The sequence below is a fragment of the Malaclemys terrapin genome, chromosome 9 (genome assembly GCF_027887155.1).
Source record: "Malaclemys terrapin pileata isolate rMalTer1 chromosome 9, rMalTer1.hap1, whole genome shotgun sequence".
NCBI lineage: Eukaryota > Metazoa > Chordata > Testudines > Emydidae > Malaclemys > Malaclemys terrapin.
The window spans coordinates 76,370,576-76,386,159 of NC_071513.1; the positions used below are offsets into that span (position 1 = coordinate 76,370,576).

General features: G+C 36.9%; 1 protein-coding gene across 2 annotated transcripts in view; it reads right to left on the reverse strand.

The window, feature by feature from the left end:
• Positions 1 to 875: 875 nt before the first annotated feature.
• Positions 876 to 15,584, reverse strand: part of PLOD2 (procollagen-lysine,2-oxoglutarate 5-dioxygenase 2) — a 74,224-nt gene continuing 59,515 nt past the window's right edge. The window contains exons 11-20 of one of the 2 annotated variants that reach the window (XM_054040152.1): positions 14,038 to 14,142; positions 11,887 to 12,012; positions 10,486 to 10,627; positions 9,180 to 9,242; positions 7,047 to 7,160; positions 6,557 to 6,622; positions 3,828 to 3,932; positions 3,427 to 3,573; positions 2,920 to 3,045; positions 876 to 2,112 (exon numbers count right to left, since the gene is read on the reverse strand). In XM_054040152.1, coding sequence (XP_053896127.1) covers positions 1,957 to 2,112; positions 2,920 to 3,045; positions 3,427 to 3,573; positions 3,828 to 3,932; positions 6,557 to 6,622; positions 7,047 to 7,160; positions 9,180 to 9,242; positions 10,486 to 10,627; positions 11,887 to 12,012; positions 14,038 to 14,142 — 1,150 coding nt within the window. In that variant the 3' untranslated portion in view covers positions 876 to 1,956. The remainder of the gene's footprint in view (positions 2,113 to 2,919; positions 3,046 to 3,426; positions 3,574 to 3,827; positions 3,933 to 6,556; positions 6,623 to 7,046; positions 7,161 to 9,179; positions 9,243 to 10,485; positions 10,628 to 11,886; positions 12,013 to 14,037; positions 14,143 to 15,584) is intronic. The other variant, XM_054040154.1, reaches the window with a different exon arrangement.

Here is a 15,584-nt window from a genome sequence, read left to right on the forward strand (position 1 = left end):
AAATAAGAATCAAAACAGAGAAAATCAGTGAAACACAAAATCTAGACTGTAGAAGCAAAAATTATGCAGAATGATCTCCAAAAATCTCATCCCTTGTCCTGTTTTCAAGTATCTCTTTATAAAGAAAGCTTTATTACACTGACCTATGTTAAACTGACCCAGTCTGTTTTCCATGCCATCCTAACAGACCATACGCAAACACAGAAAAAAGGTGGTTAACAAAGGCAGCTTTCATGCTGTAGAGTCCTGAAGATTTTCTGAATTTTATCATTTGCCTAAGTGCAGTCTCCATCCAGTCAAAGCAGCTTACTCAGGCAAAGGTATCTGCAAAATTGGAATTTATTCGTGTCAGGAAACTCAATGTGCTGGTGCATTTCTGTAATCTATAAGCATCTGCTTGAAATGGAGAAAAATTAAGAATATAAATGTGGGAAACGACAACTCAGAAAAAAATAAACTCGTCTTAAAACCACTCAGACCGACATACAGTACTGGTAGTGAATTCTCTTCAACACAGCATCAGTCAGTATAGTGGGGAAAAGGTTGCTGCTTCGATCACCACAATACTCTGCTTGCCAAAAAGAATTATTAGAACAGGCAGCAAACACACACACTGCTGCTGAAGCTCTTAAAACTTTGCCCACCTTGATGATGATTGAGATGCTAATTAATGACAGACATTATTCAATAGCAACAGGTAGCTAGCGGGGACTACTCAGAATATTTAAAAAACATTTTTTGCCAACATAAATTTGATCATGCTCACCATGATACACAATTGTTCCTTTTAAAATTGTTAAATACACTACATTTTAAAGATAACAGTTTGGGATATATTGCCATCTTCACTAAGACAAACAATAAAAACTGTTCCATTAATTTTAAATTACCTTTTATTTTTCACAAGTTTTTAAACACGTTCATTCTGGCACCTTAGGTTCCTTGGTTTAGCGTTTGCTTCAAGTTTCTTTAAATTACAAACAGTAGATACAGTAGGAATATTTAAAACTGATTCCTTTAAAATAAATGGTAAGTCAAACCTCTTAGGTTTAAAAGAAAGACTTCACCAATTTCATTTTCCTGATACAAAATTCAAGTAATTTTAAATAACAGAAAATTGTGTTTACAAAACATCCTGATATTAAAATTTACCAGTGTTCTGAAAATAGGATTTAATTTCCAGTATCAACCTGGTGCAACTATACATTACAAAAATAGCTCATTTTACTTGAAGAACACTTGGTAAAGAAAAGTAACCTTAATGGGACAAGTTCTTCTTTAAAACACATACTTGTAGTTCTTGATAAAACCTTTTTTTTTTTAAATCTAACTTATTCAATCTATTCCTCAAACTCTGCAATGCATATTTTCTTTATGAGGATATAGATGTTGATATTTAATATAAATTAAACCTTTTAAAAAAGTTTTACTGGGGTGTTGCTGAAGTGCACATCAGCACACAAAATATGCTTTTGCTTAAAGCCAAAATTTGTGTGCAATTCTGCTAGGCTATGGGATTCACTTGATGCTAATTCTAGGTGTGGTTCTTCCATTGGTAGTTATAAAATATGCACAACACACAACTTTATCTGCATAATTTTACTGAATAAAAACCACAAGATTTGGAGATAATTTTGTATCTAGGAATTTTTCATAACAGAAAAAAAATGATTCATTTTAAAATGCATTTCTATTTTCCCTCCCCACCCCACCCTTCAAGACAGCAGAGTACAAAAATAAGAACATTTTTACTTTGACTTAAGGCTCAGAGCAGACATTTGGAAGTGTCCAACATTTTTTAAAGTTGTTTTTTCAATCTCTTAGCTCAAAGTAAAGCTGCTGTCTAGAGGAAGTAATTTAAAGTTTCTTTTATCACCATCTTCTAGGAGGAAAACTATAAATAAGAGTTTATGTCAAAGAACCAACCACTGGTTTTGAAGAAGCAGGAAAATAAAGTTAGGGATCGATAAACGATACTGCAATGTATCTTGTTCCATTTAAAATGGGAAGTCCTTCATGTAAATGAGTGAGTCTTCCTGGATGCATGAAGCTCCATCCTTTCCTGGGTGACTCAATGGAACAGTTGTACCTAATAAATTTACATCCACCTCCCTGTTGCAAAAAATCAGAAGACAGATGTCTTAGTTTGGGTTATAACTGCATTTACAAACAAGAGCTTTTCCTTTTGTCCAGCAATCAGAATGTTTTATTGTTAAAAACAGATACTTAACATCAGAAGAAATTCTCTATCCATACTAGTAAGGTGTACTTCTTAAGTAATGTTTCCTTTGCAGCAGTACATGTGGCAACACCACAGGGTAGTAGGGATTTCAGTCCCTTTTATTTTGGTAAACACTGCAGAGCAGCTCCTTTGAACAGTCTTAGTGTTATATTTGTTTCCCACCAATCAGCCATTCAGTAACATTATTGCAGATGAAAGACTAGCTAATCATCTTTTCTAGGCTTTGATTCAGGACAGCTGCTCTCTTTAGGACAGCACGTTAGCCCATGATCAAGTGCTTTCCTTTATCGGGGTCTAGACCCGAAGCATCATTCCCCAAGGTAGCAGTTTTGAAAATAATCTAAATAATTTAGTATAGGAATGGAGAATACACTGCATGGTGGGCAGTGCACAGGTGGGCAAAACAGAACAAGTTGTTCTACTTGTGGATGAGTTAATATGATCCAGGCCAGATTCTACCACCATTAAGTTGATTACCACCATCCTCCATGGATTGTTCCATTTACATCAATTAATAGGGCAGCAGCAAACCGTTTATCTCAGCAACACATTGCTATGTGTGCTGAATGTCTTTTCCTCTTACACAGGGTCCTAACCATGTCTATTTGGACCCAAGCATGGAAATGATTTAGATAAATTGAAGAGCAGCAATATTTAGTGAAATGACTATTGCGTACCTGAAAATCTTTTCCTACTTTGTTGAGAGCAATGTTGATGGTAAACGTAGAGGAGTCATGATGAGGTCTGAGGGAACGCTGTCTGTCTGTAGTATATTTTACGACAAAATTCAGCATGGCATGTCCCTGAAATAAATGTGTAGTAACCAAAGGATTTCTCATCAGTGTGCGAATTTCGAAATCAAATATGCGCTTATTCACGGGAGCTGAATTTTAAAAACTACTCACTAGCAAATGTTTGTGCTTCAAGTCCGAAACAGTTACAACAACATAGGATTTATCTTACCCATCACAACTGAAGCAACACAGCTCAAGTCTGGAATACTTTCAATCAACGCACAAAGTAAGACATTTTTTAAAAATATATAATAAATAAAACTGAGAAAAGTGTTGCCTCCTCTAAAATATTCCATGAGCAAGAAGATTCTGGGATTAATCTAATAAATCATTCCCTGCAAATTAACCACTCAGCTCAACTATTCACCAATAACAATTTTAAAAGTTTACCTTTGTATAATAGCCAGCAAAGACTTTTAGTGTTACTGGTGCAATGAACTCTCTAATGAAATGTAGCCATTCACCATCCAGCCCGATTTGCTTCATGTGAATATCATCAGTTGGGACATTTTCATAACCTCCAGATATACGACTATCCTAAAAACCAGAAGGGCCTCAAAATGTGGGTTTTTTCAGTACTTATATAATACAGGTTTTAATTTATTTGAAAACTGCAGACACACAGAATTAAAACAAAGGCAACAAAAGTATAATTTTTAACTAAGTTTTCAGTAGTTGCAGACTACGCCTTCCAGTGCATTTTCTAATGAGGCATTTATTTAAAACATTAAAGTACATGAAGGCCTGCTAGAAAACAAGTATCAGTTTTGTTTACAAGAGATGACACTTACACGATGTTTTCCTCCAGACCATTGTCCATAATGTTCCATTTCCTCTACCAGTTCATCACAGGCAGTCTCCGAAAATATGGGAAACCAATACACATCGGGGCATGGCTATAAAAACATAAGAACGGTCATACTGGGTCAGACGAAAGGTCCATCTAGCCCAGTATCCTGTCTACTGACAGTGGCCAATGCCAGGTGCCCCAGAGGAAGTGAACCTAACAGGTAATGATCAAGTGATCTCTCTCCTGCCATCCATCTCCACCCTCTGACAAACAGAAGCTAGGGACACCATTCCTTACCCTTCCTGGCCAATATACTTCTTGTGTCTTGCCTACAACACTCCTGATTATACATCCCACAATGATGTTTGCAAAAACAAACAAACAAAAACGCAACAGTGTTACACTGTTGACTCATATTTAGCCTGTGATCCACTATAACCCCCTAGATCCTTTTCTGCAGTTCTCCTTTCTAGGCAGTCATTTCCTGTTTTATGTGTATGGAATTGATTGTTCCTTCCTAAGTGGAGCTACTTTGCATTTGCCCTTATTGAATTTCATCCTATTTACTTCAGACCATTTCTCCGGTTTGTCCAGATCATTTTGAAGTTTAATCCTGTCCTCCAAAGCACTTGCAACCCCCCATCCCACCCCCAACTTGGTATCATATGAAAAACTTTATAAGTGTACTCTCTATGCCATTATCTAAATCACTGATAAAGATATTGAACTGAACCAGACCTAAAACTGATCCCTGCGGGACCCCACTTGATATGCCTTTCCATCTTGACTGTGCATCACGGATAACTACTCTCTGAGAACGGTTTTCCAACCAGTTATGCACCCACCTTATAACTCCATCCAAGTTGTATTTACCTAGTTTGTTTAGGAGAAGGTCATGCGAGACCATACCAAAAGCCTTACTAAAGTCAAGATATACCACATCTAGTGCTTCCCTCTATTCAGAAGGCTTGTTACCCTGTCAAAGAAAGCTATTAGGTTAGTTTGACAGGATTTGTTCTTGACAAATCCATGCGGACTGTAATTTACCAGCTTATTATCTTCTGTGTGTTTGCAAATTGATTGCTTAATTATTTGCTCCATGATCTTTCCAGGTACTAAAGTTAAGCTGACTGGTCTGTAATTCCCCGGGTTGTCCTTATTTCTCTTTTATAGACTGGCACTGTATTTGCCCCTTTTCCAGTCCTCTGGAATGTCTCCCATCTTCCATGACTTTTTGAAGATATTGAGCCATTAGCAGTTATCTTCTCAATTATATTGAGTATTCTAGGATGTATTTCATCAGGCCCTAGTGACCTGAAGCCATTTAACTTGTTTAAGTAATTTTTAATTTGTTCTTTCCCTATTTCAGCCTCTGATCAGGGGAGCAGAGCAGGCTGGGGCCGGGTCACTCCACTTCCCACAGGTAGTGGCCAGCCCCCCATGCGGAGGCCTGGGGCCCCCACAGTGGGGCTGCATAGGGCACCAAAATAGCTAGGCATGGTACTGCTAGCTCTTTACAATTTGCAAGTGTATATTGAGGGTGGACTTGTCGAAAGCACTCAGTACTAACTCCCACTGACTTCAATTAGTCTAGAGCTAGGCCAATGCTGAGCACTTTTGAAAAGCCTGCCCTCTCTATCCATGAACTCATAAAAACCCTCTGACACAGTCATTAAATAGAACTCCATGTGCCAAACATCTGCAATGCAGAAAATCAACCCAAACATTGCGCATTATCAACTTCTATGGTAAAATCCTGGCCTCACTGAAATTAATGGGAGTTTTGCTATTGACATCAATAGGGCCAAGATTTCATCTCCAGCACCAACCTAGTGATTAGTGTCAACGTCTCAGGGAATAAAAGACAAAAAGTGTACATCATAATCAGTTCTGCCACCATAGAAGCTACTTGGTCATTTTCACTGTTGTCTGGTAAAGTAATCTTTATTTTAAAAATAATTTGTATAAGGTCACTACAAGTGCATGTGAAACAACGTGACATTTATACAGCCGTAAGAAATCTACAGGGTTTCTGTTTTGTTTTTTTAAGCAGACTAAATACAAGGATCAAACAATTCTGAGATGCAAATGCTAAGCATTTGGCACTAAAATCACTGCACAGTGGGATCTATTTGTTACAAAAAAGGGAATAAAAAATACATTTTCCAATTGAAACAACTGGGGGAATTTAAATAAAGGGGTGGAACAGAAAGTGAACTTTCATCAGAACATTGGGATTGACACTCTTCCTCTTTCAGAAAGTTCCATGGGAATCTCTCTTGATCTCAAGTGCTCTTCACATCAGTTGTAAGTCTCACTCAGAAAACAGTCCTTCCAACAGCACTTAGCATCATGTGGGTACTGACTCAGTAGCCACTCAGAGGCAGGAATGCCTCCTACCTAATGAATTCTGACCACTACTTGATGCACCTCAGTTTTCCTTGGACATCTCCCATCCAACTATTGAAAAGGATGAACCTTCTGAAACTTAGCAGTAGAGAAAGTTCCACAACGCAAAATTCAGTTCTGTGGCCATTCCTCAAAATCTGTAATTTTGTGAGGTGCTCACTTCCATTTTGTTTTAGGTGCATATAAACGCGGAGATCTAACATGATCACAGCTCAATGTGATATGACAGTTGAAGCATTTATTCTATGTGAGCTCATTGAAGCAAAAACTTAGATAAACATTTGTTTTTGTCTCTCTCATTTTAATAGTATTAATACTAACCTGTTCCACTAGATTTTCAGTGAAGATCTTTGAGTAGTTGGGATTTATATAGGTTTCCTTCCAGTCCTGAAAAGAATGATTTGAACAGATTAAACAGCTCAAATTTCATTTTTTAAAATATACAACCAAAAATATAGAAATTAAAAATGAATTTTACTACTCTGCAAATTCCTTGAATTTCTTTCATTCAAATCATTAGAAACAATTAAATATGTTACGCTCTCTGTAAATTAACTCTTTATTCTATTATCTCAGGAAACATTTTGGGATTTATAGGCCCATTTTTGACTCAGGCATGCATTTCTTTTTCCAGATTATGAGTCATATTTTATATAAAATGCTGACACTGAATTTATTATGATGTGTGTGCGTCTTAGTATATTTTAATATTTTCCAATATATATTAACCATAACAAGTTAGAAATCATTATATGACCATATGGAAAATGATAAAACCTGTTAACAGTTTCATGCATAATGTGATATATACCACAGGATTTTCAAAAATCTGCCAGAGATCATTGTTGTAATGGGAGGTATTGTAGTTGGCAGTTGAAATAAGTCTCCCAAAGTCATGTCTGTTGGTAATGTACATAAAGACACCCTGTATCAAACAAAGAAGAAAAATTATGTTAGCAACACTGACTAACAGGAAGGACAATATTTGGCTTTTAAAATTTTATATAGCTACGTGTATTTCAGCAACGTGTCTGTTTTGTGTCTGTGTATGTATATATCCCAAAACACAGACACGTAGCTAAAATATGGTATATATAAAATTTATATTTTATCTATATATTTATCACACACACACACACACACACACACACACACGCACTTTAACTACCTCTGGATTTGTTTTTTAAGGAAATCTTTAAACTTTCGTGGGACTGTTTCTGATCACAGCCTGTATTATTGATTCCTAAACATGTATTTTTACTATGAGCCACATTAAAAATGACACATTTGGTATCATTTGTTTTCTAATCAAATTAAGGCAACAAATGTCTTGTAATGGTGCAAACATTCAGTTGGAAAAGAAAAACAAACAAATTTAATATTTTTTGTTTTTTTCTTCAGTAAGCCTAGAAAGACCATATATTAAAATGTTCAACCCTCTTGAAATACCTGTTTTCAAACAGAACTCTCTCATACAAATTAAACTGACAAAGTCTGGGGCTGGGGATTCTATCTGAAATAAATGAACCATTAGAAAAAAGGTTTAAGTACTGTCAGAACACCAAACATGTAAGTTCTGCACTGCTTCAGCACATTTACTATCAAGTAATCCTTTTGGTGAATTGACCTGAAATAAAAATATATCTGAAAATACAATGCATGTTAGAATTATGAGGAGGAATAAGGAATATCTCAGTGAGATAAAGACCAAAATTAAATGTGCTGCTATATTGCTTCATAACTAAAAGCTGGGATATTAACAGGGCTCCCTTGATCAGAATTAGTAGCAGAAAATATTTTTGTTTAAAAGAAATTGGGTTTTCTTTTAGTTTAACTGTTTTTCAGACTGAACCCACATTTTACAAAGTTTTTCCCATTTGAGATTTGCACAACACAGACATTCCCACTTGTTTGCTTGTATCTGGACCTCAGTTTTAGGTCTGAAAAAGTGTTAAATTGCCAGCATGGTTAAACGTGCTAAACATGTGCTCAGTTCTTGGCTCTTAAACTAAATAGCTGCAGCAGGGAAAATAAGGAGGGTCTGGCAAAAGTGGCTAACCAATGCTTATCACAACACTTTCCTTCAATATACCCTGGGCCTGATTCACCATGTTGTTGCTCCAGTTTTATTCGGTGTAACCCTAATTTCAATAGAGTTACATCAGCATAAATATGGAGAAACACAAATGTCAATCAAGCCCTTTGAGGGGGTAAACAAGTTTATTCTGGCTTTAGAATGATTCTGTATTTTTGAAATGAGGAAATACTGCTAGTATCTCTAGAACCAGAAGGAACTTTTTAAGTGCGTCCACCACCCATGTGATTGTAACACACATGTGCTTGCTTCCTTTTCCTGAAACATGACCTTGATGTAATGGACAGGTTGAGACCAGTTCTGCAGCCCTTCTCACAGGTGGGGCTAGCAATAGAATATTCATGGGAGTAAGCACTGCAGCATTTTGCCCAATGACCGCACAAACACAAGCTATAGCAAAACTGAACAAAGACTTTACAAATAAGACAGGCTAGAGAAACTTTGCACTTTATCTTTTTTTGTGATTTTGAGTAATATTCAGAGAGATTTTGAATTGTTTAACCAATTTTATTGCACTAATAATGCCAATAATTAAGCTGTAATGGCCTAAATCCTCAAAAAATGACTAGTGATATTGGTTGTCTTGATTTTTGGGTGCCCAAATTCAGACATCTTCAAAGGAACCTGATTTTCAGAGCATTAAGAGCCCTCACTGTGAAAAATCAAGGCTCCTTAAGATGTCTTGATTGGGCACCCAATATTAGCAGTTGCTTTTGAAAATGTAACTTAAGACTAAAGAGAAAGGTATAGCAACATTTTACAAGTAAGTGGAGAGAGGGGAAGGATTTTCCTGTGATAGAATGATACTGCATAATAGTAACAACTAATGAATAAAAAAAAAAGCAACACCTTTGGGGGTCTGAGCATATGGAATGTTTCCGAAGAAGGGGAGCCTTTTTCCCTTTGTAAACTCTAAAATGAAGGAGAAGCATCACATCAGTTGACCGATACATGGTCTCTCTCTCTATCAGAGATGTATTAGGTTTTAGGTTTCCATAGTTACATTAGGTAAATAACAGCCGTCAGTCAAAAGCTGATATTCCAAAATAGCTTTTTACGGGCAGCATGCATTTCCAAGCAAAGCTCCTATGTACATGTTAAAGCTGTATCCACCAGCCCCTTCTTATCTGCTGCAATACAAAAACAAGCACGTACCAGACGGTCTCATAGCACAAGTTGAGAAAAAAAGAGAAAGAGAGAAGGCAATTCTCTGATGAGCCACAGAGTCAGATTAGTTTAACACGAGCACATGGTAAGCACAGACTACAATAACTGCTGCTTAGAAGGTTGAAAACAAGAGTATGTTGATTGGGCTGTTCTGTAGAATGAGTACAAACAAATGAAATCATGCCTTGTTATGGAGGGAATAAAAAAAAATTATACTTGCCAACTTTTCTTGTTCAATTCAGCAAGTTTTTTTCAATGCTATACTGTCTGGAAATAGCTGTAGTTTACCTCTTATTTGTTTCTGTTCTGAAACTAGTGTAAATATCAGTACAAATATGGTTTTGCATATTTATACTCCTAATATAAATCAGTTTTCATATTACCGACAGCATAATACAAATAGCACTAAATAGTATAACACCCTTTAATAAGAGTATCACCATTCTGAAAACGGCTTTAAATAAGATTTGTATATTGACAGCTTCAATCATCAACTTTAAGTATTCTCATTTAAATACAAAACAAAGTGTTCCGCCTAACTTGTTATAAGTTTCCCAATTGTGTAGATTAATTAAAGACATTTCAAGACAAATGGATATACTCAATGATAGCGGATATATTAACAAGGCGGCCACTGAGTCCTCCTTCATGTTAAACAATTGTGGCAACAAGCAAGATAATTTGCAGTACCTATGAATTTTAACTGTATTTAAATAGAAAGCAATGTGCTGTCAGTGCACCAGTCCACTGGTCTTGAGCAAAGCTGAATGCTTCCACTGTATTCTTTTCAATTATTAAAAAAAACAAAAAACCACACACATACACACCACATTGCAAAAAATGCCAGTATCCCACAAAAAAATTGGCTAGTACTTTTAATTAGAAAGAAGTGAACAATTCAATTTTACATTCATACACGTGTAGCAAGCATGTTAAAAAAACCCTGCATGTGCTATTTAAAAGCAAGCCATCCATCCATCCACCTTACCATTTCCCTGGCATTCCTGCAGAGTGCCATATCAGGATCCAACTTATCACGAACAAAATAGTTTCTCTCTCTCATCTCTGATCTGAGAGTCTGTCCTTTAATTAAGTATATATTAGCCATATAAGGGATATTCCAGACTCCTCTGTAAAAAGTCCAGGGGGAAAGATTTAAAACTATGAAAACTGGAATGCGTTGCATATTTTACAATTTAAACATCATGAGTTTATTATTTACTGAAAAGACCAGGCAAAGTTCAAGGCAATGATGTAAGGTTCCCAAGATAGCTGAAAAACTACAGCTGGACTTGAAGGCAGTATAAGCAGTAATAGAAATTTTATGAGCTTTTCTCATGAAGAAAGTAATTCCACCAAATTCTCTAAAGTGGGTTTTAAATATATAAACACGTCCTTTTTCAGACTAGGTCAAGGCTATCAACGAAATTCCTTTATAATATAGCATTAAGCTACTCAGTGAGATGGAGAAAACTATTAAACAGATTTTATGTTTAAACTAACACCCAACCGTAGCTTCTCATAGACCAACTGACCTATTTACACTGATACCAGTGAACGCAACAGGCCACAAGTTTAATTCAGTTGAGCCAATATCAACAAATAGGCCTCTCCATAAGACAATGCACTACTCTCTACGTTTTCTGTTTCCCAGAGGCAGATCTATAAAATCAGTACATAGGCGTAAAGGAGTATCAGGTCAATAAGACCTTTTTGAATTGTCAGGGCCAAGTAAAGGGGCATTGGCACACATGAGACTTAGGCCTCAAGTAGTTTAAAGTACATTCATTTTGGGGAAAAGTTACTGTATGTGAAATGAAAGTATTTCTCATCTGCTTGGACTTTAGTCTAACATTTCTGGGCTGTTCTAAGGATGGAAAGCAGACAGCATACAATGGAACAAATATTGCTGTAACAAAAATGGTTATTAATCTTAATTTCAGATGCTGATTAAATACTATGCTTGTCCAGAAGAGATGGGAAAACACTTTACTTGTTACACATTTGATGAAGTGTCACTAGATTATTTTTTGGCATAAATTCACAGTGGCAGATTAACAGTATAACTCCTTCAGTTTTTGCAATTAGCTACAGTTCATTTTCATAGCATAATCATACTCAGTACGGATGACCATCACTTATTAAATGTGTGTGCTGGGATAGTACCTAGGACCTTATTGTGCTGGGCACTGTGCCTTTCTATTCCAGGTTGCAGAAACAGAAAGTAATCCCAGATTATTGAAGATATTCATCAACATAACCGACATTAACTGTTCAGAAATTCTCTCTTTTCATGGAAAATATAGGTATTTGCTGGGCAAGGAAAGAATATGTCACTAACTACTGTACAATGACATCTGGTGTTCGTGATTATCTTAAGGTAACTTACACTCTGTTCCCTTGGACAATATCCACATAATCTTCAGAGCGCGCATAATAGCCATCAGGGCTCAAAGCACCCCAAAAGTTGGACCATAGCTTCCCATGGCGAGTTACAAGTGGGGCAATTATCTTTCTGTAAAAACAAAATATTCAGTAAGAAAATAAACATGAACTTTGATTCTGCTAGCATTAAAACAGTTGTAAGGCTGCATGTGAACATCTGCTGAGTACCTATGGCGCCTCTCACTTCTGCACTTTGACAGAGCATCAGAATTAAAGGACAATAAAATCATCAAATCTAGAAGCAGTCGTTCTACACTTGAGCTGACGGGAAATATTTTCCATTAACTGCCAGTTTCCAAACCTCCACCCACCCAAAGGTGAGAGCAACAGACAGGGATTCAGCTGCCATGCCCAGGATCCCTATAAATCATGGAGTTTTCAGGCAGAGGAAAATACTCTCTTGTCCTCTTTCTGCAGGCAGAAGTAGCACAAATGGTCGCCCTTTAACTAAACTTAGCTAAGGATTTGTAGCAGAGGCAACAACAATAAAAAAGTCGAGGACTTTGATTATGGAAATTATTCCAAATGGAAAAATAACTCAGCAGACATTGAAAACAGAGGTGAGAAGGGAAATGTGAGGTGGCTAGAAATGGTAGCAAAATAAATGGAACTTCTTTTATAAGTGCCGTCCCAAGTAGGCCTGTTTTGTGAAACTTATGCTACTTCTGTCTGCAGTATACTGGGTCCTAAACTTCTCTTTTACAAAAACAAGTGATTTCAGCAAACAAATAATATAATCAAAATGACATGCCAGCTAGGCCTTTATCTACAACTCAGTCCTTGTCATTAGGTAAATACAAGTTTCTAACATATGCTGATGAAATTAATACTCTGCCTCTTTGTCTGACCCACCTGAAAAGCCTGGCATTACCACTCAGGGCCAAATCCTGCCTACTTTACTCACATGGGAATTCATGGATTTTCATAAGTAAAGCAAGAGTTGGCTCTAAAGTAGGAAAAAAACCAATATGAGCCGCGAATAGTAGTCAATATTGGATCTTTTCTGGAAATTGTGAAAAGCTAACAAGTTTTATTTCTATTAGTATCAGATGTCAAAGTTTAGTTTGTCTTGTTTGTCGAGAAATTATTTAACAATGAGAAACAGCTCATAAGAGCAAAAACAATGATTTTCTATCATCTCCAAGAATAAATCTCTTTTTAAAAACTCCAAATACTAAGACTGAAACAAGTGGGCTTTTTTTTTAAATGCCTGAATCATACAATTTCTGATTAATCAGTCTTGGAAATCCTGCTTCCTGTAACAGAAAGCAATGACACCACACAGCTGTCTTCAGAATGATTTAGATTCTTGGATGTTCAGATTGGGAATTGCTGTTTGTGCATATTCTTCTATGCAAAACATTTTGCGAACGATTAGCTGCCATGCTTAGTATAAAGAATGATAATCAGTATAACTTCCTGGTCAACATGGGCTAGATTCACAACAGGACTTTCCTAAAATTCCTAAATTTCAGAATCAGGCCCCCCTGGGATTCAGAAAACCCCCATCTAGTTGCTGCTGACACTTGTAGGTGCCAAAACTTGCTTGACACCTACATTTTTTGTAGTAAAAGTTGCCTAGGTGCCCATGTTTCTGCCTCTGTACATGCACACTGCATCCTCACTCTGGGCATGCAGACCCCTAACCCCCAGAGTGATTCCTCCACCTAATTGGCCTGCAGGGCCCAATCCAGTGAGCATGCTCAGTTCATCTACCTTTTTCACTTCAACATTTTCAAGTGAGAAAGCATTTCCATTAACCAAATAATTAGGTCTGATTATTTCCCCCCCAGAACTCAGCATTCCTTTAAAGCGGGCTTTTTACAAACAAGCAGCCAAGATTAATTACAGAGTTAAAAATGTTTGCCATTGGAATGGCTTAGTAGTCTATTGGCAGCACAGTTTGCAGTAACATGATCACCTGATGCTTCCTCAAGTAGAGTGGAATGCTGATAAGCTCCAGAGGGAATTGTGCCAAACTTCTCTTACAATAATGCAATGCCATAGAAGGGACAAGTAAAAGGGGATCCTGGAGAGTACTTCAAGACTAGAAAAAATGAAGATCCTCAGTCTGTAGGACAAAGATATACTGAACCTGTTTTGCTCTATCAGAAGTCTTAAAGTCTTCGGGTTTGTCAGCACAACATCCACATCTATGCTGAAGTAATAGTCACATGCTTTATTCTGGCGACAAAGGTCCCTGCAAAGAGAGGAAGCAGCTCTTAGCACAATCAGTACATCCTTGTGTGATGTTAAAAATAAGTTTATTAAATGTGCTTGAGTTTTTCACATAAATACTTGATAAAACTTTTCCAACTTAGGTGCCTAAAATCATGTACTTAAATCCACATTTGGATTCTTAAATAAAAGGGGCTAATTTTTTAAGGTGCTGAGCAATCTCCAGCTTCTGTTGTCTTCAGTGGGAATTGCCAGCGCTCAACATCTCTGAAAATCTCCAGTTTTCATTGAGGTGACTAAATATGGATTTAGGTACTGAAGTTTGGGTAGCCAAGTTTGCAAGTGTTGGGTTCTGTATTAACGATCGTTTAACTGGGTGTCTAATATATTCTCAACCCATGAGCTTTGCTTGAACAAAGGAGCTACAGATATGATCTGCTGATTTGAATGGTGATAGAACTCCCTTCCAGAAAGCTGTTAACTGAAACCATTAGCAACATGGGGAGCAGAGGGGGGAAAATCAACTGAACTTTTTATACCCAGTTGATTAAGCAAAACTTTTTATCTAAAAGAATAAGAATGTAATTTGTGTATATAGTATTTTAACAAAATCCCAACTGAGGTGACCACTGATCAGTGTAAAAAAGGGAACTCATGTCTACACTGCTGTGCAGTTTGGACTACAGGTTACGAACTGCAGTGAGTACAAAAGGGATGCGCTGTAACGCCCCTGAATGGATGTTTCAGGTGCAAACTTAAAAGTCGCTAGTTCACACTAAGGTAGTCCTGTCTGAGAGTTTACGTTCATGTCTGCAGCTTCCACACAGGGAAGTTACAGTGCAGCACTTTGGTGCATGCTGCAATTCAGACCCCTGTAGTCCAAACTGCAGGGCAGCATAGACGTGCCCATAGATTGCTTCATAGACTACATCCTATCACCTATGTTTCTGATACCAGAAAAGGAGGAAATAGTAATTTCTGAATGTCCCTGTTCTCAAGAGAAGTTTCACTGAAAGGAGGAGGTATATTGTATTATCCTTTAATATAAATGTGCCAAATTATAAGTGCAGAAGAATTTTCTTTTTGTAGCCTGAACTCAAGGCCAAGTTCAGGTATCAGTGAACACAGCTCTATTGAAATCAGTGGAACTGCAACAATTTACATCACCAATGAATTTGGCCCTAATGTCTCTATGGGAATATATTATTTTAAACGATGGAATATCACTCTGAGGCAATATCTTCCCTATATACCTTACATTTATTGTGCTGGCTTGTACGGTCTCACTACAGATTCCATTTTACCGGGATACATTTTATTTCACCTATTCTACTTTCTGTAAAAATTCTAATAAATGCTACTTTTGTTTAATCTAAATTGAATTGAGTTTTGATAGGTATCGGGGGAAATTAATGGTGGTTTTTCATAAAGCCAACAGATCTCACAAGAAGAGTCACTGAAAAG